At 44.1% G+C, this 25,066-nt stretch overlaps 1 protein-coding gene across 3 annotated transcripts in view; it reads left to right on the forward strand.

The window, feature by feature from the left end:
- Positions 1-25,066, forward strand: part of SLC24A1 (solute carrier family 24 member 1) — a 67,092-nt gene that overhangs the window by 28,716 nt on the left and 13,310 nt on the right. For 2 of the 3 annotated variants that reach the window (XM_083184327.1, XM_083184326.1), the window contains exons 3-6: positions 673-735; positions 2,351-2,459; positions 19,448-19,534; positions 21,923-22,038. In XM_083184327.1, the coding sequence (XP_083040453.1) occupies positions 673-735; positions 2,351-2,459; positions 19,448-19,534; positions 21,923-22,038 (375 nt within the window). The remainder of the gene's footprint in view (positions 1-672; positions 736-2,350; positions 2,460-19,447; positions 19,535-21,922; positions 22,039-25,066) is intronic. The other variant, XM_083184328.1, reaches the window with a different exon arrangement.

Here is a 25,066-nt window from a genome sequence, read left to right on the forward strand (position 1 = left end):
AGGGAGTCTGTATTCTCCCCCTTCTCCTCTCCCTGGTGACAGGTGTCACAGCAGCCCCACCGGACAGGCACCTCCTGGACACTACAAGCTCCAGAATGACAGATATTGATGAATGGAGCCTGTCCTGTCCGGTGTTCCGGGGTCATGTCCAGTCTGGTTTTTACCCATACCCCTGTAAATTGCCATGCAAATGGTCATAAACACAAGAGAAAATAATGCCTAGACCAGAAATAATATAACATCTGGATGTTTCCTGACTGCGTCCTGTCAGGGATATTTGTCGAATGGATAAAACACATAACCAATTTCATCCCTGACCAGCAGTATACTTACCAATGATTTATGTGCCACAAGAGGGGCACAAATGCTGGGCATTGTGCCCTTTTATTTTCTATTCAAAGCAAACTCATTAATCAAGTGTTACCTGGCTGGCGTGTGAGATGAATTGGGTGCCCTCAGCAACAAGACTGGGGTTTCCCTCATGTCTACAAAGCATACTCCTCCTAATATAACTAATGACAAGACTGATAGAGTTCCTCAGCCAAATGCCTGCGTTGTCCTGCACACAGCACGCTTATTATTACACATTTTTGTTGCTGATGGTTGAGAGTCTTTGCTTTGTGAAGTCCTGACTGATGGTGTTACGTGGTTACTCTTCATGTCTATGTACAGAAAGGCAATGGGTCAGTTGCAGGGGATGAGCCAAAGCCACCAGAAGACAACAACAGATTAAAGGTAGGTGATCCAAAGAGGTTAATACATGCTGCTGAAATGTATAAATCCAATTAACTCTCTTACTGATGTGTAAGATATTTAGGGGGGTGATTCAGGTTGGTTTGCAAAAGCAAACTCCTTCTTTAATGGACAAAACCATGTGCACTGCAGGTGGGGCCGATGTAACGTGCAGAGAGAGTTACATTTGATATTGATTTATTTTGTTTCTGCGCAGGGTAAATACTGGCTGATTTATTTTTACACTGCAATATAGATTTCAGTTTCAAAACAAAGGTAACTCTCTCTGCACTTGTTACATCTGCCCCACCTACAGTGCACATGGTTTTGCTTTGCAAACCAACCTGAATTAGGCCCTTATTGCTGTCTATTTCCAATAATAGCATTAATACGAAAAGGCTAATCTTTTTAAAGATTGAAGTATTGTATGTCATCACTTTTTAAAGTTTTTTTGGTTCATAGCAATATACTGCATCTTTCCGCCTCACAGCTGCAACGCAGCTCTCTGATGGAGCTTTCTGACAGCATGGTTGCATTTGAATAATGACCATTAGGAGCTGATTGCTTGCATCAGCATGTATCATTCATAATGAGTGATAATAAGAATATCACTGTTCATAAATCTGCTTGTGGGGCAGATTTAGCAAAGCTTGGAGAGAGATTAAGGGGGCACGTCTATAAAAGTTTAGAGAGAAAAAGAACCAGTTAATCAGCTCTTGTCATTTTTCAAACACAGCATGTAACATTAGGAGCTGTTGGCTGGCACATTATCTCTCTCCACTTTATCTCTTTGCATACATAACTACCCTGCTGGGTACATAACTACCATGAGGCTTCCTGAAACCAGGTCTGCCTCCTGGCCCCCTGAAAATGTGGGCAAGTCCCCCGCAATGCTTTCAATCTCCTGCAATCCCCCCTCGGCAAAATCCCCCTTCATGCCCCCCCTGCTCTGCAATTCCTGTAATAGCGGCAGTGGAGGGTGTGGCAGCGATGACACTATTGCAATGGCCACACCTCCAACACAGCCTTTAGTGAGCCTCACCTACTATTGTGTCACGTCACCACCCCACCACCTTCTTCCCCAAGCTGGCTGTACTCTCCCAGAAAGGGCAGTCTATAAGTGGGCAACCATGATTTAATATGCCCAAAAAGAACTACCAATCAGCTCCAACTGGCATTTTCCAAATACCAGATAGAAGCTGATTGCTTTGAACATTTGGACATAGGTATCAAAGGGATAGAGTACCAACCATCAGCGCATTACTGTCTTGTTAAATGCTATTTTTGAAAAATGACAGGTAGATAGATGCTGATTGGTTGGTATTTTTTCTGTCCAGTGTTTTGCTAAATCTTCCCTTTATTCTGTTAGTGGCTGATTTAAATAAGTAACAAGAGGTGTAGTGAACAAGACAATAGTTAGACTTTATTTTTTTGGAGACACACTGGGACTTGTAGTTTTACCACATCTGGGAGAAGTGCGGGTTATCTACCTCTGGTCATATTGTCTCCTTCTGTTTGATTTATGGTATGAGGATGTTAAAGCTATTTGATAATGAATGATACATGTAGATATACTGAGTCATGGTTAATGTAAAATATTTGTTCCACCTCTGTCCAGCTGAAGCCATTCCTTACCAGAGGCGGGAGCTCGGCCTCTCTGCACAACAGCACCATACGCAGCACCATCTTCCAGCTTATGATCCACACCCTGGACCCTCTAGGGGAAGGTAAGAGAACTTCCATTGAACACGGGCTGATGGACCTACTGGGACTAATAGCACGGTAGTGGCTATGACTGATAGCTAGAGAGGACACTATTGTTTTTCTTTACTGAATTCTCTTCAGTTCTTGACCTGAGGTTTACGTAAGCTTCACAACTACATAGCACTGGTTGTTCTGTGATGTTGGAATAAGGAGACTGTAGGTGAATGTTACAATACAGTCAGCATCAATCTACAGCCATTTTGGAACTGCAGTTCCCTGTGTACCTTGTCAGCCAGTGAACCTGGTAGATACAGAACAGCTGTAGAGCCAAAGAAGGTTGCATAGGCTTGTATTAGAGGGGCGCCATCTTCCCGCTGACTGCTGTGCTTCTACTTTCCTCTGGTCACATCCTTTTGCTTGTATTTTACTAGCTTACATAGGGTGACAAACACACAGATTCAGTACACTTCCTAGTGGAGTGGGCACAATGTGGTTATAAACACAGTGAATGTTCTGTCCCTGTGGTTGGGGTAGGTCTAGTGACATGTTTCTATGATCATGTCATTAGGCCTCACCCTCACCACAGTGACAGAGGCCTAATGGCATGAGGCGGGTCACTTTAGACAGGGGGGCCCTCTCCCTCTTGTCATTACTGGCCGCAAACTACATGGGAGAATATTACACTGTGTAAAGGCAGTATAAACTTAAAGACCATAGAGTCTCCCATGATGAGGCTGCTGCTGCTGTCTGCCACAGAAGAAGCATGTGATGAGCTCCACCAATCAGAGCTCAGCACATGCATCTCAGCCTCTGACCTCTTGTGCAAAGTCTCATGTGACTTTGTCAACTCCCAGTAATGCACTGCACACTTGTGCAGTCAGTGTGCCTCGACTTCTGATGCTCAGCACCATCATACATCCCAACATGACCCTCTCCAGGAGGGACACATTGCTCGGCCTGCAATTCCCTCTTAATGTATTATTGACATCACCTGTGTTGAAGCACCTTTTTTATCAAGTTACCTGTTCAACATAGATGAGGGTAATCCTACATTAAGAAAAAGTCCAGGAGCAGAGCATTGTGTCCCTCCTGGAGAGGGTCATATTGGGAGGTATGCACCATTAATCATTGTCACATTGGAAGATAGGTGAAGCTGCAGCACTACCCCACTCCCATGCACAAAACCTTTAGCTAAAAAAGAAAAATGTTCTTTTAAAAATACATGCCGACCGCATTTTTGTTTTGTATTACACAATGTACTTTATTTCAATGTGATGTTACTGTGATTACACATCCAAAACGGCGGGAAAGTACAACTACAGTAGCATATGTTTGTTGTATAAAATATCCATTAATCACTGTTATTACTGTCCTTTCATTGATATACATTATTGTATTATGCAGAAGATGTAACTTTTTACTTGCAATGCAGTGCTTTAATAAAAAAAAAAAGTAAAAAAAAAAAACATGCCGACCACAGAGGGCCCTAGATAGAGGGCGGGCCCGTGGGTACTGTCCCTCTGAGTTTAAACTTGCTCTGCGCACATTGTGCCGGTGAGCAGGTTCCTCTTGCTTCACATCATTATCTTCCAATTACCTCTTCAGGAAGATGGTACTGCGCAGTGAAAGCAAAACCTGTGTCACTGCGCCATAGCCTTTTCTCCATACTTGCCTACTTTTGAAAACTAGTTTCAGGGTGATTATATAGTTGGTAGTAAAGTTTTGGGTACTTGTGTATTAACACAGTGCCCGATTTGACTACGTACGCAAACGTAGTAAAATCGCATTGCATCGCATGCCGTTATGGTATGGCATGCGATGCGATTTTGATGCTTATAATGGCATTTAATGTAGTATACATTACATTACATATAATGTCATTTTTAAGGCCCCCCCACCAGTATCGACGTGATCCTGAAGCGTGGTGAGCGGCGGCGGTACGCGTCCGTCCGACCTTTTCAAGCCCCCACTATCCACGTCGGCGTGGAGTTGATTTTATATAGTTTGGCGAGCCCGAAGCGTGGCGAGCGCACGAGTATTATGTTACATGTATTACACGTCCCCTCGCAGGGCTCGCTGCACTCGACGCGCTTCGGGCTCGGTGGCTCGCTGCGCTCGCCACACTATATAAAATCAGCTCCATAGTGGATAGTGGGGGTATGAAAAGGTCAGTCGGACACGTCCAGCCCCGCTCGCCACGCTTCTGGATGACGTGGATAGTGGGGGGCCAAAATAAATGACATGATATGTCATTTAATGGTATAGGACATTAACTGGCATTATTATCGGTTCCATCAGAACCGATATCTCATCGCATCGCATGCCATACAATAATGGCATGCGATGCGATGGGATGCGATTTTTTATCGCACACCATCGCATCGCATGCCATACAATAATGGCATGCGATGCGATTTTTTATCGCACCCTATCTTTTTAATGGATTCACTGACACAGAGCAGTGAATACATTATATAGGAAAATTGCATCGCATCGCATGCCATACAATATGGTATGCGATTTCACTACCGTGAATAGCCCTCTACGCAAACAGCGTAGTGGGCGCCGTGATAATACACAAGTACCCAATTTTGCACAGCGCACAATTAAGGGGGTGTGTCATGCTCCACCGAAGGGGCATGAATAGTCCTTATATGGGTGTATATGTGCTTAAATGCTTGTTGCAATATATTTCTAAGCAATATTAACTATATATTTTAATAAATTTAGCAAGTAACGATTGCTGCCTGCAATATTGTATTAATTTGTTTGCAGCTATTTGCTGTGATATTTATTTTCTTCTAACTCAGTGCAATACATACTTGCCTACCTGACCTTCTCCATGAGGGAGAAAATGCTCTGTACCTGGACTTCCCTGGTAATGTATGATTGGCATCACCTGTGGTGAAACACCTTTCTTATCAATTACCTAGCTCCCCACAGGTGATAGCAATCATACATTACCAGGGAAATCCAGGAACAGAGCATTTTCTCCCTCATGGAGAGGGTCAGGTAGGCAAGTATGGCGCAATATACTGTATGTGATGATAATAATAAATGTGATGCCTATGCAATAAATTCCAAATGCAATTTAACCATACTTGCACACTTGTAAAAAAAAAAAGGACTGTCAGGGAGCTAGTGGAGGTAGCACCTATAAGCGCAGACATGTACTGCTATATCTGAGAGGTGCATCATAAAATGACTCCAATCCATATAAAGAGAACACCAAAGCAGTTAGTAACATCTACTGTAGGTGTCAGGGTTGCTCATGTATTGTGTTTTACATGTGGTTCCATAAAAGTGGATACAAGAAACCTTATTAATACATACCTCCCAACATGACCCATACCAGGAGGGACACAATGCTCTGCTTCTGGAATTCCCTCTTAATGTACGATTACCATCACCTGTTTTTGAACACGTTTACCAATAAGAAAGGTGTTTCACCACAAGTGATGGCAATCCCAAATTAAGAGGAAAGTCCAGAAGCAGAGCAGAGTGTCCCTCCTGGAGAGGGTCATGTTGGGAGGTATGTTAATGTATGTAGACACAGTGGCGTAAGTTTGTCCCAGTTGCCCGGAGGCAAAATGAATATTGGTGCCCCCCCCCATACACCCACATACACGTTATTCAATATATATATAGTCTGTTAGGAAATATATATTATATACTGTATGTATATACAGAGAGAGAGAACACATTTATATTTCAGAACTCAGCCACAGAAGCGATTTTAATGGCTTTCAATTAATGGTTTTAAACTGGCAGTGGTGCCCCCTTGAGAGCAGGAGCCCGGCGGCAGATGACTCCATTGCCTCCCAGAGTTCTGCCCTTTGTGTAGACATATTCCATTATTACCTTATTACCAATGCAGGAAAATGTCACTGATGACCGCATTTGAATGTATAAATATCTGATTTATTTTTTGCCCAAAAAATGTAACAGCTGCATAATATGGGCTTGGTGAAATAAGGGAGATTGGTAGACTTATCAGGGAGAGAGGGAGATTGCTGTTGTTTCAGGGAGTTTCCTTCAGAATGCAGGTGGGTAGGTAACTATGCTTTGCTCTCTTGTGTGCATGCACCATTTCCCTGACTCTCTCTGGGAATATAGCTCCTTAGGGGAGGTGAGACCCGTTAGCTGGCACAAGGTAGGATGCAAGCCTGGGGGTCCCTGGGCTGTCCCAAACCCTTCGCTTCACATGTCAACATTCTGCAGATGCAATAGAATACAAAAATCCACAGAGCTGTTTAATGTCTCAGCTCCCAGATGCTTACATGTTCAATGACAACATTTAAAAAAAATATATAATAATAAAATAATAAAAATAATTGTGGTCAGTGGGGGAGATGGTACTGTTAACCTGGCCCTGGGCTTTTTGAAAGAGACCACCTTTTGCAGCACATGTATTAACCAGACTTGTAAGAATGCCATGAGCTCTCTTGCACCCAGTATTGGGCTAAGGCAAGTGCCAGCGCTAATGATGAGGATTGCAGTGGCTGGCATGAGATCAGTGGTCGGCACATGTTTTTGCATGCCAATGCATGAATTGATTCTCACATTAGCATAAGGTAGTAAATCTGCCTTCCACAACTACTGCCCTTTTTATACAGAGTAATGATTTGGATCTATGAACTAGAACATAGTTCCCAAGCCATAGAATGAATACGGCTTGGGAATCCCGGCCTGAAATAAAGCCCAGGGCTGTCCCCGCCATAAAAGTGTAGAAATAAGATATAAAGTATATGGTTCTATTGTGGAACTACAAGAATCAGCAAGTCTCCCCCACATGAAGTGACTTGGAGAACCACAAGTCCCTGCATGTGGGGCATTAATGGGCCCACTGGTTCTTGTAGTACACCAACGCAACCAATACCGAAATAAAACACACAGAGACTAATAAAGTATAACTTTACCACATACTACATACACACATACTTACCTATAGGGTCCACCGTAGGCCTGTCCTCTTCTCCAGTACAATTCATAGGGGTACCTGTGAAATTATACTCACCATCCCATCCGGTGTAGATCGCGCCCTCTTTAGTCCATATAGCATCCACAATTGAGAAAAAAAATACACAGAGTACCCTGTATACACTGGACTGAGGAGCCGCAAGTGTGTTGACACTTGCAGCTCTTCCCCTGCTCCTTTTGTCCCCCGTATTTTGATAACCAGGACCAGGCCAAGAGTCTGGTGCTGGTTATAGAAATACAGGGGACCCCTGTGTAATTTTTCCACCTGTATTTCTGCAACCAGGACTGCCTCAATGAGCCTGGGGCTGGTTATAGCAGGGAGAACGCACAACGTTTTGTTCAATTACTAATTTATTTTTCGATATTTTTTTTTTTCCCACAGAGATGCATTGCACGTATCTGACTGATCTGTGCGATGCTGGTGGCTCGTACATATTTGGCTGCTGTTAATTCAGCACCCATAGCTGAATTAACGGCTATTCAGCTATACGAATAGCCGTCGTATTCAGGAGAATACCACGGCTTAGTAAATCTGCTGAATTCTCCATTAGTATTTTCGGCCTATTGAGGTCGATCCTGGTCGTACGTGTTTGTACAAGGGGTCGGCCGTAATCGGCCTTCTTAGTAAATTTCCCCTGGAACCTGGGCTCTTGACACCACAATTTCCCTACAACAATTTCATAGGAGCCAAGTAGCACTGTTCTGTTGTTTATGTTTTGGTGATCGCTTGGTCTATCTGCTTCCACTTCAGGCTTTCCTATGTAGAGCCAGTAGATGGCTGAGCAAAAGTGTCCTGCTCTGATTGCTGTAGGATGTTCTAACTTCTCAAACTCTATTTTCAGCTTGTCTGGGTGTACCCAAGTTACAACAGTAACTGCAGTAAAGGCCCCCATACATCAGCAACATATTGCTGCTATTTGTCTATGCCCCGTCAACGGGGATGGAGTCAGGGGCGTAACTATAAATTGGGCGCCCCCCCCCCTCCGCAGCAGCCCCCCCCTCCGCAGCAGCCCCCCTCCCCCATCCCCTACCCGCAGCCTTACCTGTCTTGCTGCCGCTGGTCCCGGCTCCCTTGCTGGCTTCATTCTTCTGCTATGGAGACGGACCAACACAAAATGTCCGCCCCCATACAGCAGACAGTTTCAGAGAACTGTGTGCTATATGGGGCGGACATTTTATTGTGGTCCGTCTCACTAGCAGAAGAACTGAAGACAGGTAAGGCTGCGGGCGTCGGATTGGTGGGCGGCAAGCGGTGGATGGGCGGACAGGTGGATGGGAGGGTGCTAACTATAGCAACTCAGCCCCCCGGCGCCCCCACATGCACAGCGCCCCCCCCCCCCCTGCGACCGCGGGGGCTGCGGTGCTATAGTTACGCCACTGGATGGAGTATTGAGAATATTAAACCTGTTTAAAAATCCTGATTCCAAAATCTCAACCAAAAATGGTTGGGATTGTCAGATCTGGAATTAGTAGCATGTTTAATCTCCCTGATTCCCCAGTGGATCGCAGATCATCGATAGCTGCCAATCAATGTTCTCAGATCAGTGTCTTAACGCTGACCATGGCTGCTAAGAGGAACCATATTCTGACTGCTAAGAGGGACCATATTCTATGGGGTGTATGCTTATCTGATCTCCTATATTATGTGTCCAAATAGCAATGGCTGCATTGGGGAACTGGAAAGCTTTGATACCGGGGGACTGCAGCGCCAGCCCCCAGCCAGTGGCAACCCTAGGAATGTGCCCCACATGCCTATTGGAAATACCAGCTCCTGCACTTTGGTCCCCAAACTCTGGGCCTTATTCTAGTTCACTCTTTCTGACAAAATCCTTCTTAGATGGACAAAACCATGTGCACTGCAGGGGGGGGGGGGGGAGATGTAACTTATGCAGAGAGAATTAGATTTGGGTGGGGTTTTTACTTCAAAGTGAGATCTATATTGCAGTGTAAAAATAAAGCAGTCAGTATTTACCCTGCACAGAAACCAAATAACTCACCCAAATCTAATTCTCCTGCACATTTTACATCTGCCCCCCTGCAGTGCTCAAGGTTTTGTCCATCTAAGAAGTATTTTGTCAGAAAGAGTGAACTAGAATAAGGCCCTCTGCAGAATCTGTCCCTATGCAAAGGGACTTAGAAGTGCACACATATTAATCCTAATGTAAGGATTCATTTTTTTATATGACCGTACATACAGTATTGCTACACTGAGCATCAGACTGCAGAAGTGATAACCTGTCCTGAGAGTATCAGTCTCTCTGTGGCACTGTCCTGCCATGTCCTAGTTGCTGTAAATGGATTATCTCTTTGGCATTCAAGTATAGTTTAAAAGAGATTGAAGCTAAGTAGATAAATTGCTATTATGCTAGTGTGCCGGGTTACAGAAGGGAAGTGAGAACCAGATGGACCCCAGCGATACACTGATTATGTAGAAAGGAATACATTGTTGATGTTAGCATATCATGGATGGAATAGAATAAAATACAGGGTACATTCTGCTAGCAATATACTGCTATAAGGAACGTAATGCAGATAGTACTCTCACTATGATAGGATTGTCTTATGTCTTAATTAACAGTCTTAATTTGCACAGATATTAGCTTACTCTGACTATGCTTAGTACTATTGTATTAATTAAGGCAGTTAATCAATTAACTCATTTGTAGTGATACTGTATATGCCTTTGCCTTGATATGGTTTTGCCTTTTAAATGATTGCCCCTTTAAAAAAAAAAGTTTGAGTTTGAGCGGCATCGAGCACATGTGCCGAACTCGGACATTACATCCCGCTCTTTCTTCAGTGTACTCTTCCAATGATTTTCCAATAGAATATTTTTCCCTTGAGCAGCTTTACTCCAGGGAGGTTATTCGCAATGTTTTCTTACCTGCGCATGCGCATTTCTGCGCATGTGCTGGGTGCAAGCGGCCGCGGCGAACAGAGTGTTCTCCGGGTGCTCGACATTGAGATTGTGGCCCTTTGAGTTTGGAGAAGGCAGAAGATAAACGATTGTCCAGGAAATGAACCAACGTCAGGAGAACAGCGATAAAAAAAATATATATATAAAAAACAAAACAAGTAATCATAGCAAAATACAGCAGATTCAGGGGGTTATTCAGAGTTGATCACTGATGTGAAAATTCGCAATCCATTAAATTAATGAATGACTGTGCATGCGGACTGATTTGTGCGAGACAAAATAAAGTAAAAAATAGCAATTAATCTAATCGTAATCCTTTCGCAGTAAATTGTGATTTTTTTTTTCATGTGTTATCCTATGTATTTTATTTTTGTTTCTTGTAGGAGCCAGTCTCATTGGGGGTTTTTTTGTATGTGAAGGCCAATGGGTTGTTTTTTTTATTTATTTTTTGGCGGGGGTTATTGTGTCTATGGTTTTCCCTGTGGGAGGCTGATGTTGTCCCTTGGATTTTTGAATTCTTCGAAGTGCCCCAAATTAAAATGTGAAAATCACTGATGTAAGCTCATACGTAACAGTGGACAGTTACTGATAAAAATGGCATGCCTCCGACCAGCACATTTCATAATTACCTCGGTAAATGCATGGGGAGGGGGTGAAGGCAGACAGATGAAGATCACAACAAAGTACATCCTTTTTCATCTTTATCACCACTGCTCAGATTAGTCCTATTTAAGTGTTACATTAACTTTTGTGTAGCTGAAGCTGTTATAACATTGTTAAATATGTCCATTTATGCAATAATCAGTGGTGCAAGTAGAAAAAAAATTTCTGAGTGGTACTGTGTCGGCGCGCGTCAAAAAATGGGCGTGATCATGGGCGTGGTCATATGACACGAGGGGGAGTGGCTACATGACAAAACTTTAAACCACAATGACATTTCTGTTTGGGCTTGTGCACATATATGCCCCCACAGTGCCAGATATAATTTACCCCCACAGTGCCACACATATATGCCCCACAGTGCCAAGTATGCCCCCAGTGCCAGATATTCCCCCACAGTGCCACACATATGCCCCACAGTGCCACACATATGCCCCCACAGTGCCACACACATATGCCCCCAGTGCTAGATATGCCCCCCAGTGCCACACATACGCCCCCACAGTGCCATACATATGCCCCCAAAGTGCCAGATATGCCCCTAGTGCCAGATATCCCCCACAGTGCTTAGTATGCCCCCAGTGCCACACATGCCCCCACAGTGCCACACATATGCCACTAGTCCCAGATATGCCCCCACAGTGCTAAGTATGCCCCCACAGTGCCACACATATGCCCTCACAGTGCTAGGTATGCCCACAGTGCCGCACATAAATGCCCCCACAGTGTCACACATATGCCCCTAGTGCCAAATATCATATTCCCCACAGTGCCACACATATGCCCCCACAGTGCTAGATATGCCCACACAGTGCTAAGTATGCCCCCAGTGCCACACATACGCCCCCCAGTGCCATACATATGCCCACAAAGTGCCACTTATGCCCCAGCAGTGCCAGATATGCCCCTAGTGCCAGATATGCCCCCACAGTGCCAGATCTGCCCCCACAGTGCCACACATGCCCCCAGTGCCAGATATCATATGCCCCACAGTGCCACACATATGCCCCCAGTGCCAGATCTGCCCCCACAGTGCCACACATGAATGCCCCCACAGTATTCAGCAGCAACTCACCGTCAGGTGTTCTCCCCCTCCTGGGGACTGGAGGGGAGCGCATCTTCCGTGTCTCCACTCTCCAGCCCTGCAGTCTCTCTCGCGGGCTGGCTCCTGATTGGCTGCCAGCCCGCGAGCTCTGATTGGAGAGCAGGCGTCTGTGTCACAGTGACACAGGGAGGGGAAGGGAGATACACGCGATGCGCTCCCCTCCCCTCCGAACGCTATCAACTGTGGCGGGGCGGCGGAGGCCACGCCCCCCGCCACTTCCATATGCGCGCATGCGCACTGAGCATTTTTGGGGGCATTTGTTATGGCGGTACGGGGTACCGGCAGTATATCTTTTACCGGTACGCTGTACCACCCCGTACCGCCATACTTGCACCACTGGTAATGGAAGGCCAGAGGTGCTTTAAGAGAGGAAGTGACCCATGTGCAGGCTCCAATTGGGGCTCCAGGACCATGGTGCAGGTCTTCAGGAACATGGTGCCAGCACCGCATTCCTGGTGACACTTCTATTGTGCATGCACGAATCACTGGAAAATGGCTGTGCTGGCCATTTTCCCAGTGATATTTGCCATTGCATAGGAAGTACCGGGCCGACTGATAGGTGAGTATAATTACATGGGTGGAGGGTGTGTTGTTACATTTGGGTGAGTTATTTTGTTTCTAAATATTGGCTGCTTTATTTTTACACTGCAATATAGATTTCAGTTTGAACAAACCTCACCCAAATGTATCTGCACGTTACAGCGGACAGCCCCACCTTCAGTACACATGGTTTTGTGCATTAAAGAAGGCGTTTGCTTTTGCAAACCAACCTGAATCACCCTCAAAGTCTGCTGACCTCTTTTCACAGAGTGCTCATGAAATAGATAAATAAATATTCCTGCACCCCTCTAGGGGGATGAGGTACATATTCCTGCACACCTCTAATGGAGTGATCTTAAACTTTTTTCAACTCATGGCACACCGAACACGATTTTAAAATTGCCAAGTCATACCATTAAACCCCCACAGGGAAAGAAAAACACATTAACCCCACAGGTAACAAAAATAAAATATATTGGCCTCATATGAAATCAAGAGACCAGTGAATAACAGTTGAATTGTTGGCTGTATACTGGTGTGGACATCTCTAGCTCTGGTGACACACTTGAGTATACCTCAAGGCACACTAGTGTGCCATGGGACAGTGGTTGAAAAAAGCTGCTCTAAAGGGATAATGGGGATGAGGTACACATTCCTGCACACCTCTAATACCCCATTCACCCCAGCCTAAATTCCCGGGTTGAGTCCAGGAACAACCCGGTACTAGCGCTGGTGTGAAAGGTTCCCGAGACAAAATCAACCCGGCTAGGTACCAGGGTTGTTCCCGGGACCTGGCTGGTGTGAAAGGTACAGGGTATACTTACCCGGGTTGCCGTGTCCTCCGTGTCCTGTCAGATGGGAATTAATGCAGGCGGGCGCAAATGACGGGACAGCCGTTGGATGATGATGACGCAGCTCTCCGGCGGCAGTGAGGACGCCGGAGAGCTGCGTCATCTTCATCCGCAGCCTGTCCCATCATTTGCGCCGCCGCCTGTGTGGATCCCTGGCCTGCACGGAGGACCAGCAACCGGGGTGAGTATTCTCCCCACCTCCGCCGCCATCCCGCCGACTGCCCGCCTCCTCCCCACCTCCTGCCGGCCTCCTTCCCGCCCCCTTCTCACACCAGAAAATGCAGGGACATTTCTGGTGTGAATGGGTCCAAACCCAGGAATGTCCCTGCTTGTCCCGGGAACTGAATCCTCGGGTTTGTCCCTGCATTTCTGGTATGAATGGGGTAGAATAGGACAAGATACATTGCTGCCAAGTTCCTACATAGTCACTCCAGGAAATGCGTTTCTATCTGCACCACATGATAAACGATGATCTAGCAAAGCTAATGCAGCTACTGTATATTCTGAACTGGTTGTTTAAGAACCTCTGGTTTTATGACCTTGGAATTGCTTCCACTGAGCTCGATTGTGTGTCTCTTGTTAGGTGCATTAGTGTCCAGATTAATGAGAATCTCGTCAAACCTGGACAGCAGCCAGTAGCCCTGAGCCTCATCTATTTAATCCTGAGACAAATTATCCCACGTGGCTTCCAGCTTCTATCCTGCTACTTATATGCAACTACCACTATCTATGTGGCTTGTCAGTGTAAGTGGCCATATGTAGCAGCATTAAAGGATACAGGCCAGGTATTTGAACTGTTCAAACTGAGCTGTGCTATGCACCTTTATTCTCTTATAAATGAAGTGGCTGGGTATGATATAACACCACACCTGCATGTATCGTTTATTTATATGGTGCCACAAAGTCTTGTATAAGTATAAAATAAGTCAGACAAGAACATAATAACTTTACTTCAAATACTGTATTAAAAAAACATAATTGTAGTGCTCAAATTAAATTACAAAGGGAGTGGTCCTGCTCATTGGTGCTTACAATCTAGATGAACAAAAGGCAGACGACAACATCAGGGTTAGGGGAACAGAGATTAGAGAGAAGCAGTGGCAGGCTTCAATGAAGAAATGGGTTGAAAGGGCACATATGAAGGCTGTGTGGCTAGTGGCTATTCTGATGGGTGCTGGGACTAAACTAGTATTTTTGTCGACCAGGGCCAGGCAAAAATTTGGTGAAACTCCCCCCTCCCCCCACTCAGATTATATTACACAGTAGTGCAACCTTATTCACTGCAGAGTATAACCTCTTATACACATTATGATAATCAATAAAACCCCTTATTCACATTATGGCACACATTAGTAATGTCCTTTATAGCACATTATGCTACACAGCGGTATCCCTTATTACATCACACATCAGTATTGCACCTTATACGCATAATGCCACATAGTAGTTGAGCCGTTTTACATACACACACACACACACACATATATATATCTCCACCAATATGTTCTGCTGTGCTTGAAAAAAGCCATGAAAGGGTTGAAACATTGCTTATGGCATACTGAGTTTGGGGAAACTTATTTCAGTCCAGAGTGCCACTGTCCACAAGGCTATTATATACTCTCCTGAAGGAAGGAAGAGTATATAATAGGAAGAAGGGCGTGAGTGACACGTTGAGAGTACTCTACCTCAGCACTAGCACTTTATCCCACTGCATGTGTAAGCTGTATCTTCATTTTTTTATGCACTTTAATAAAACTCCTGTATTCATTTTAATGAAAGAATTTCTCTTTTAAATTGCACATTGTGACGTATGAGCAACTTGGGATACCTTTGGAGACCGGTCAGAAGGTCAAATCTGGCACCATCCGGGTAGATCCTGGTAACTACGAAGTCCTGAGACAAGATCACTGTGATTAGTGATGAGTGGTACGCATATTATCACTAGCCACTGTGAACACACAAACATATTACACTATAGAGCGCTATTTCTCATTATTTTCAGCACCTAAACCACAACCATGTTTTTTAAGGAGAACACTCCTACCTTTGAAAAGACTTAACAAGACTGCGATTGACATGTCGGATTGAATAGGGCAGAATCCCTTGACAGTACCCTCATATATATATATATATATATATATATATATATATATATATAAAATATGCCAAATAGTAATGTCCCTTACACATTACGCCACACATTAGTAGTACCCTTATACATATTATTCCACACATTGGTGGTGGCCTTATATACTATAACACACATTGGTAAATCCAAGGACGGTACCAGGCAGAGGTAACAGCAAATAGAAGAAGCCAGATTGAGGTCATAGTAGGTGGGAAAAGGCAAGCGAATGTAGCAGCAGGAGGAAGGAGCTGTGGAGGCAGAGGCAGGTGGAAGGAGCAGGGCATGGGTAAAACAGCCAACTGGATCCTACCACTTCAGGCATCGGAGTAGGACCCTGGGTCCACCCACTGCTGAGGCATGTCAAACGGTCACCCTTTGTCCACTGTAGTTTATATTAGTAGTGGCGTGCGTGTCAGTGCCACCTCAAATCTGACACCCAGGGCACTTGCCCTAAAACTATAGTTGCAGACCTGGGGAGCGCATTCTAGAGTTTAGAAGTGGCACACAAGAACTGATCTGAATTGAAAGGAGGAAAGGAGGCAGTCATTGGTACACCATCGTAGGCGGGAGGGAGTTGGACTAGGGGAAGAGTACTTGAGAGCTTTATAGGTGAGAGCTTCATATGGCTTGCAAAGTTTATGTCAATCAGCAATTAGTAGTAAGCCGCTAGCCACTCACCATCTAATGATTTTTCCAGTGTGTGTGCTTAGCCTAGGACTTACTTGTGGGTGCAATAGAAACAGGCTGATCGGAGCCGGAGCTGATTTTGTACCACTTCCCTCCAAATGCCAGCCCGGAAAATTGTTGGGAATACCCACCAAAGTGGTTTATAACCTCCTAAATCTGTTGCTAAGGACCATTTACAGCATAAAAGATATTGCAGCAGTATTCTCCTCTCTGACAGTGAGGCGATATCTACCCGCACATGGCTTGCAGGCCCTGTTTTTATAATCAGAAGACTTAATACAGCATGGATCAGCTGTCCCAAAATGTATATACAACTCACATTCCACAGGAGCTGGTCATGTGCATTCCTCTTTTAATATATTTATCACACAGGGTTAACACCTTCAGTGCCACGACAGCCATGTTAGCCACTTGGGCCTGGCCTCCGTCCACAAGACGGTTTCTTGAGAATGTAGAAGTGTTTGTAGAATGACAGTGGCAAACGCAGAATTTTCAGAAGGGGGTTTCCAGAGGGGTGGAGCAAAGCATGGAGATGGACACTTAGGTGACCCAGTATATGCCGGGTCAGTTAAAGTATTATAGATAGACTATTATATTATATCTATTATATTTTAGAGGATGTTTAATATGCAGAGGAGAGGTGTATAGTGGAGTGGGCTTATTATTCATAATTTTCTGGTGGGAGGACAGCTTGCTTGACTGCAGATATCTCCAGTTTCCAGAAACAGATTTCTTAGATTTTAATGGAATAAAAAACTAGAGAATCCCACCTATCAAATGGTATTGGGGACTAGGGGATCAGCATTCAGGGGGCAGAGCAATCTGCCAACGAGTATATAAAACTACATACCAGGTGTGTGGAGCTGGAGCAGTAACCAGCTGCAGAAAGGCTGATATCTCTGGTTCTGGGAACAGTAGATACAAGCTACTAGTGTCCATCAAAGGGGGAGAGTCCCAGCTTTTGGAATCTATTCTCAGAAAAACTCTAGTCAGACAGAACCTGAAATATCTGACTGGGAAGAGCAATTAACAGGCTTGGTTGGGGGCCACTGCTTTGAAGTCAGATATCTCCGGTTCCCAAGGGCCGATTTTTAAAATTCTTGTACCCATGGAAAGAGGGGACCCTCAGTTTTTCAGCCTAGCGCCCTTAGACTCCTGGGGGGGTTTTCTGGGTACTCAGAAACCCCCCCTACGTGCACTACTGAATGAAAGGAGGGTACCCAATGAAAGGAGTAAGAAGAGCAGGTGGGTAATATGGAAGCAGATATTGAGAAGGGTACAAACAATAATACCAAAGACAGGACAGAATAAATACAAATTTGTCAGTCTTGGCAGAGAGCGGTTCCATGGCAGCTTTACTCCATTCTGGCGGTAAAAGAGGTGACAAAGCAGGGATTTACTCCATTCTGGTGGTAAATGAGCATTGAGGGTGGTTTGAATTGGGGGGAAGGATGGAGTTGAACGTATCAAAAAGGTGATGGTTACTGAATGACTGGGAGGAAATGAGGGCCTAGAAGACGTTCTATTTACCAAGAAAAAAGAGCAAAGTGACAACTGTTAAACACCACGCTAAAGTACATTTGTGTAGGGAGTTTTTTTTTTTTTATAACTTCAGATGTGAAATGACTTAGTCTGCGCATATTAGATTCTATTTTAAACTGATTTTTGTTAATCACGCTGATTTATTATAAAATAATACTGCTGCTGTAAAGTTTTGGAGAACAGTTTAGAACTATTATAGTCATTCATGCTCGTGCCTCTTACTATTGCGTATTAGTGGTCGGTTCTGATGTCTAATAACATATTGGTTATGTACTATAAATTGTGTCTGGTTTTGTATAGTACAGGGTCCTTTAATCATGGTGACGGCCGTGGTGTGCCTGCCCAGTATGTGACTGTGCTTTCAACATTGTGGCTACTGATAATGATTATATTGTGCAGCAGAGGGCGCCACTGGAGGTTTTAAAGTTGTTTTTCCAAGCACCCTTTGCTCCCATTCTTCATGTAGCAAGTAGGATGTGTGAGGAGGTCGTGTGGCTACACACACAGGTGGTGTTTGCCATATATATATGCACTGGTCAGTGTAAATGCTCTAGAACAGAAATGGGGAACCTTCGGCCCTCCAGCTGTTGTTGAACTACACATCCCAGCATGCCCTGCAACAGATTTACCATGGACAAACAGCAAAGCTGTAGCAGGGCATTCTGGGATGTGTAGTTCAACAACAGCTGGAGGGCCGAAGGTTCCCCATTACTGTCCCTAGAACCTAAGTAGATAATAATCTAGTTGTTGTAGTCTCAGTGTTTGCAAATGACACAAACCCGGTGTAGTCTCCCTTCAATGTGCCACTTCTTACAGCCTGCTTCACCAGACTCCATCCTCTTTATCTGGGAAGTCTATATGTGCGTGTACAGATCATTTCAATGGGAGGATTCCCCCTTAACAATTTCTCTAGACCAGGCATTCCCAACCAAGGCACACCAACAGTGCAGGTTTTGTAGATATCCAGGCTTGAGCACAGGTGACTTAATTAGTATCTGAGGGGTTCTGATTAAACCATCTGTGCTGAAGCCTGGATATCACTAAAACCTGCACTTTTGGTGTGCCTTGAGGACCGTGGTTGGGAATACCTGCTCTAGACCTGGGGTAGCCAACCCTAGTCCTCGAGAGCTACCAACAGTGCATGTTTTGCAGGTCTCCTCACAGAATCACAAGTGAGCTAATTAGCTCCATCTGTGTATCTTTTAAAATGTGTCACTGATTAATGAGTGCAGCTGTGCAGCAGCTAGGTTGTCTGGGAAATGTGAACTGTTGGTAGCTCTCGTAGGCTAGGGTTGGCTACCACTGCTCTAGACAGACAAAGCAGCTATGCTGCATTGGCCAACTATGCTAAATTAAGTTGTGTCATATCGCCATCTGCTGGACAAGTAGTACTGCAATAGCCTGCTTCACAAAAAATACATTTGTACCACGTCAGACACTGCCCCCTGCTGTTGCCTCTCTACAATACACATCTGTACAGAATGAGTGTGGAAGTGTTGTTTGTATGAGAAATATAAATGTGCATAGAGTATTATTACACAGTTAGCACATTTCTGTGAGTACTGTACGAGTGAACAGTAAGTTCCTTTTCTCCTTTGCAGCAAAATTTAAGGACAAGGCTGAAATCATGAACAACATGGCCCAGGCCAAGGTAGACACAGAGGCCAAAAAAGGACTGAAAACCAAAGGTGAGAAAAGGGTGACATTGATACTGTTCATCTGTCTGACACTGGACTGATCAGGGTTTATGGGCCTGATTCTTGTTCACTTGCAAAAGCAAATTCTCTCTAATGGACAAAACCATGTGCACTGCAGGTGGGGCAGATGTAACGTGCAGAGAGCATTCGATTTGGGTGTTATTTTGTTTCTGTGCAGGGTAACTACTGGCTGCTTTATTTTTACACTGCAATATAGATTTCAGTTTGAAGTACAAACCCCACCCAAATCTAACTCTCTCTGCACATGTTACATCTGCCCCACCGGCAGCGCACATGGTTTTGTCCATTAGAGAGAGAATTTGCTTTTGCGAGTGAACCAGAATCAGGCCCCACATGTGTGCAGCTCCAGTATAGCCTACAATGGAGATGCCACAGGCAGTTTAGCAGGACAAGGTGTAGAAAACTATGCTTGTAGTCATCTCCCAAAACTTTAAAGCAGCAGTATTAGATGCACCAGCTGGTCTCTGTTCCTTGGCCAGGGTTCGCAGTCTAAGGGGCAGATGTACTAAGCCTTGAAGAGTGTTAAAATGGAGATAAACTACAAATCAACCAACTCCTGTCATTTTTTTTAAACACAGCCTGTAACATGGGGACTAGGTAAAAACAGGAACGCCGGGCTGGACCGGAAAGGCTCCATTCATCAATCTGCTATTCCAGAGTTTGTAGTGTCCGATCCGGGGTGTGCCTGAGACAGCTGTCACCTGGGATGTGGGTAAGTAGAGATTGCAGCCTCCCAGGATGGTCTGGACCATTCCGGTTTTTACAACATAACCGGACCATCCGGGGAGGCTGTAATTTCAGTCTCTCTGGTGACAGGTGTCACAGGATCCCCCGGACAGGCACCCCCCCCCCCCCCCGAATGTCAGAGTTTGGGGACTAGAGCTCTGGTTCCAGTTTTTACCCATTACATGTGAAATGACACGAATAAGCTGATTGGCTGGTACTTTATCTACAAGATTTGCTACATCTCCAAGGTCTGTTCTTCCCAGAGGTGAAAATAAAGGCTGCTTCAGGGATTGGGAAGACATATGGAGCAGACAAATAGTGGAACACAGTCTAGAGGCCTTGTCCAGCAATAAGACACACTGTGATTACAACATACCTATTATACGTGGCTTTCAGCTGATCATGTGACCTAATAATATACAGTACTGTAGTGGCTAGTACAATACATTTTGCCGGTTCCTTTATAACTCTTTTTGTTTAATGTAAAATTTATATTGCTTATTAATATGTAAATAACACTTTTCTTTTTGTGACCAATGAACATTGTAGAAAATTCATGGGGAGAGGGGGGGGGGGGGTACCAAAATCTGAGAAGATAGCGACTACTTGTCCTAATCTACCACTTAAAGTCTATCAGGTGGAACTAGTTCATCCTCCTCCTTGGCCATGTAGAGCAATTTTAACAGAGAGTCAATTTTCAAGGGGGGGAGGGGGTTTTGTAAAAATCCCTACCACTGGCCCTGGCTCCTCTGTTTTATAGAGGGAAGGGAAGGGGATTAGGTGGCAGAGGGAAATTAGTTCCACCACCTTTCCAGGGCCACTTTAAGCCCTGGGCCTCCTCCTCTGTGCTAGATCATCTTTAGTAGTTGGATATTTTCAGTGAGGTTTTTTTTTTATTATTGGTCTTATTAAAAAGGCCTTCATGAACTGTGAATAGACAGGCATTAGTAGTTGCCTATGTAAATAGCTCTCACTATTGATTTTGTTATCATCTACTTACACAGTGTTGGCAGCCATTTTGTGGGCTTGACCAATCATCAGGAGAATACAGCTAGAAAATGAGTGAGAATGAAGTCACTAACTCCTGGTATATTGTCAAGCTGCATTCTTTATGGTGTTACTTGTATATGATGCATGTACAGTATCTACTGCTTTCTTTTGACTATTGCTTCAAGCCACAAAATGCATGCCTTCACTTTTATGTAGTGGATGGTAATGGTTAATGCTGTACTAAAGGAGACCGGTAATACAAAAAATCTCTATACAAAACCATTCCCTTTTCCAGTACTGGCTTCCCACATTCCTTCACCTTCCCTGCTTGGCTTGCATTTATAGGACAGGTCCTACTTCCAGTTGTAGCACATGACAATATCTGACCAATTTTATGAGGAAGCTGATTGAGAATAATAACAGTAGAACAGATTGGTGACTGAGTGACTGGACCATGTTCTAAAAGGGATACAGATGGCTTACAGTATAATACTAGCTAATAATAATAATACTAGCTAAATATAGTGCTATGTTGATAAATAGTATGACACCAAATAAGAGACATGGTAGACAGCTAAGATTACATTTATCTAGTTCTAGCACCAGTGTGGTGGTTTAGCTCTTCTCTACGTTCCCCTACAGATGAGAAGGCTGAAGGTGAGGTTACCAACACAGTGAACGTACAGGTGACTCCCCCCACTGGGTCTAAACCATCCCGGGATGCAGAGGATGATGGAGGGGACAAGGACGACACTCAGGTAACCACATACTGTACATATACTCACCAATTGGATGGATTGTTGACTGTTAGTATGTAGATGTTGAAATTTTTTTAACGGTTTGTTAGAATATCCTCATTCTGCATTTTGCTGTGGGAATTTCTCCCAGACTCCACTGTGTGGAAACCAGACACTAGGTAGCATAGGAAGAGGAAGTAATGGCAGAAAGATGGATCAGGCATCAGGCAAAGATGGACAACTAATATGGAGCACAGTCTACACTACACTAATCTGACTGGGAAATAAGGTGTATGCAAAGGTGTAATGAAACATTTCAAAAGTTTAAATAAAAGGTAAATGAGGGAAGCATTCTACATAGGAAGAGACAGTAGAAGAAGAGGACATTCACTAAAATTGGACCAAAGCAGACATTTGAGGGAGGATTGCTAATAACAGAATGGTAGGTGCATTGGCCTTTCAGCATAGACCAGTGGTTCCCAACCTGGGGTACTAGTACCCCTGGGGGTACTCTGCAGACCAGTTGGGGGTACTTGAAAATAATATTGGTAATGGCGGACAATGAAAAGGTCTTTTGATGGCTGAAGAAGACCCATTGCCATGGAGACAAACCATGTTGTGTCATATGCCTGACCAGCAATCCACTGAGAGCTTCCCATGCTGCCCTCAGACATCAGCAGTCATCTGCCCAGCACTGACAAAAGTGGAGGAAGCAGCGACATTAATCCTACCGGTGTTAGCGGAAATCCTGGAGATAATACACAACCAGTGTCTAGACACAGAAGGGCATGATTCCTTGCTGTATGCTACTCCTCCGCTCCTCCTTGATATAAGGACATGCATAAGGATCCGTATACCGCTAAGTACTGTCCATAGTTCAAAATGAGAGGAGGGGGTACTTATCAATGAAAATCCTAATCAAGGGGTACGGGAGAGAAAAAAGGTTGGACGATAGAACATAATATAGTATGGAAATGTAGACATGCTTAACATAGACATAAGGCTTTCTAATACTGGGGAAAAATATTTATCGACAGATCCCTTCCGACCATACAAATTATGGTATGACAGTCCCACATTGCCAACACTGTCCTTCTGTAACACTTGTGGCTGCAGTACAACATGAGTGCCACTGCCTTAGCACCTTAGAAAGTGCATAAAACAAAAACAGTATAAGTAATCAAGAAAAAAAAATACTTACAGTACAAAGCATTGCAGGACATAGACATGGTCTATAAACATTGCTGCAGCAGTCATGGTGGTGGGGAAGAGATGATGGTATCAGTGATGGAGGGAAAAGAAAATGAGTGGGGAGGACTCTGCTCCATATTCGCCTACTCTCCCATCTCACCACCACCAGCCGTCCCCGGCAGCCATACATTAAGAGGGAAGTCCAGGAACAGAGCATCATGTCCCTCCTTGAATGGGTCATGTTGGGGGTATAATCATCAGATTCTCCTCAAAGCAGCTAGTGTTTTAACACTATGTGCAAACACCTTTCTTATATCGGCAGTCTCAGAATAACAGGGAATGTATTTGTTTTTCTGCCAATGGTTCAGGATATCAAAGCTTGATGATAGATAAAGTACAAAACAATGACCTCTGTTAGTGTCAATTGTCACCTGTACAATGTCAGGAGCTGATTGGCTGCTACTTTATTTCTCTTCAAGGTTTGATACTTCTTGCAGAATACAGTATCTCTGTAATGATAATAAACCTTGTCCTATATTCATTGATATAGATAACTATTTATGCACAGTAGATATTTCAGGAAGGTTGCTATATCTCTATATGGTGCCTTGAATTTGCATAATGTTATGTGTGTAAAAGATAAAAAAAAAATTCTAACACTAACGAGGTGCTTTAGATCCAGAGATATATATCCTCCGTATGCTTAATCACTAATTATCCAGGCTCTGCTTCTGGAGGGGCCTGAGGGTGCAGACCCCCCTCCTTTGGAGTACACCTGTGGCCAACCCCATCTTCCCGTTGACATCTTTGGGAAGATGGCGCCACACATTGAAAGCAAAGACTCTGGCATCATTTTTCCCAATATCACTGGGAAGGCGCTGGCCTGGGAGGAGGGACCCACTTCCCGATCAAGAAAAGTAAGAAGCAGGTTCTCCTCTCCCTCCTCCTGTATTAAACCGGCCCCAGAATTATTTTATTATTTACAATATTTAATATTAACGAACATTGTCAAACAGTTTTTAGGCCATGTCCCCTCTTTACCAAGGCCTACCATGACTATATTATGTGTGTTTCAAAGAGAGTGCCCAATGCAAGCCACAATAATTTAATGGAACATATTAAACATGTACCACAACACAACAGATTGTAGTGTATAACCAGCTGGAGGACCACACTCTGCTGGTTGTGAGGTCCGGCAATTGCCAGGTGATCAGGACAGCCTTCCCTGGTAGCTGAAATCTACACCCATTATTAATACCGATTTTCTTAATTGTCTCTGAAATCTTTACAGTTCTTTTTTGTGGATTGGCGCCCAAAACTGCAGTGCAAATTGAAGGTGAGATCTGGTGAAATCCATGGGAAGTAGCATTCAATAAGCCTCTCCTACCAACTTGATGGCATATTTAACACACAGCATTGTTCAGAATGATTTGGAATTTGTAATCTGTTTTGGAGGAAATTTGCCCATCATTGCTATTCTGTCTAATGACTAATGAGAATTTGGTAGCCGAGTTTCCAATTGAACATGTACATTTTTTTTAATTGTCTCTTTTTCTTGGAGTGACAGAAATTCATAAACAACTACTACCGGTGTACAAATGGAGAGAAAATAAAACTTTCACAAATATAAATAAGTTGCACACAATGGCAAAAACATAAAAAACGAAAAAAAAAAAAACACACACAAATTATAGCAATATGTGTCAAGGTTTTTCTGCAGTTATGCACTAAAACCACAAACACATGAAAATATGTATTGACAATGATCTTCAGACATGGTCATCATCCAGCAGAACCATGGGCAGGCCCAAACATGAAGTAGCTTGGAATGGGAAAGTCTAAGGGGGGGGGGATTCAA

This window comes from Crinia signifera, chromosome 4, assembly GCF_055691185.1.
Source record: "Crinia signifera chromosome 4, ASM5569118v1, whole genome shotgun sequence".
NCBI classification, from domain to species: Eukaryota; Metazoa; Chordata; class Amphibia; order Anura; family Myobatrachidae; genus Crinia; species Crinia signifera.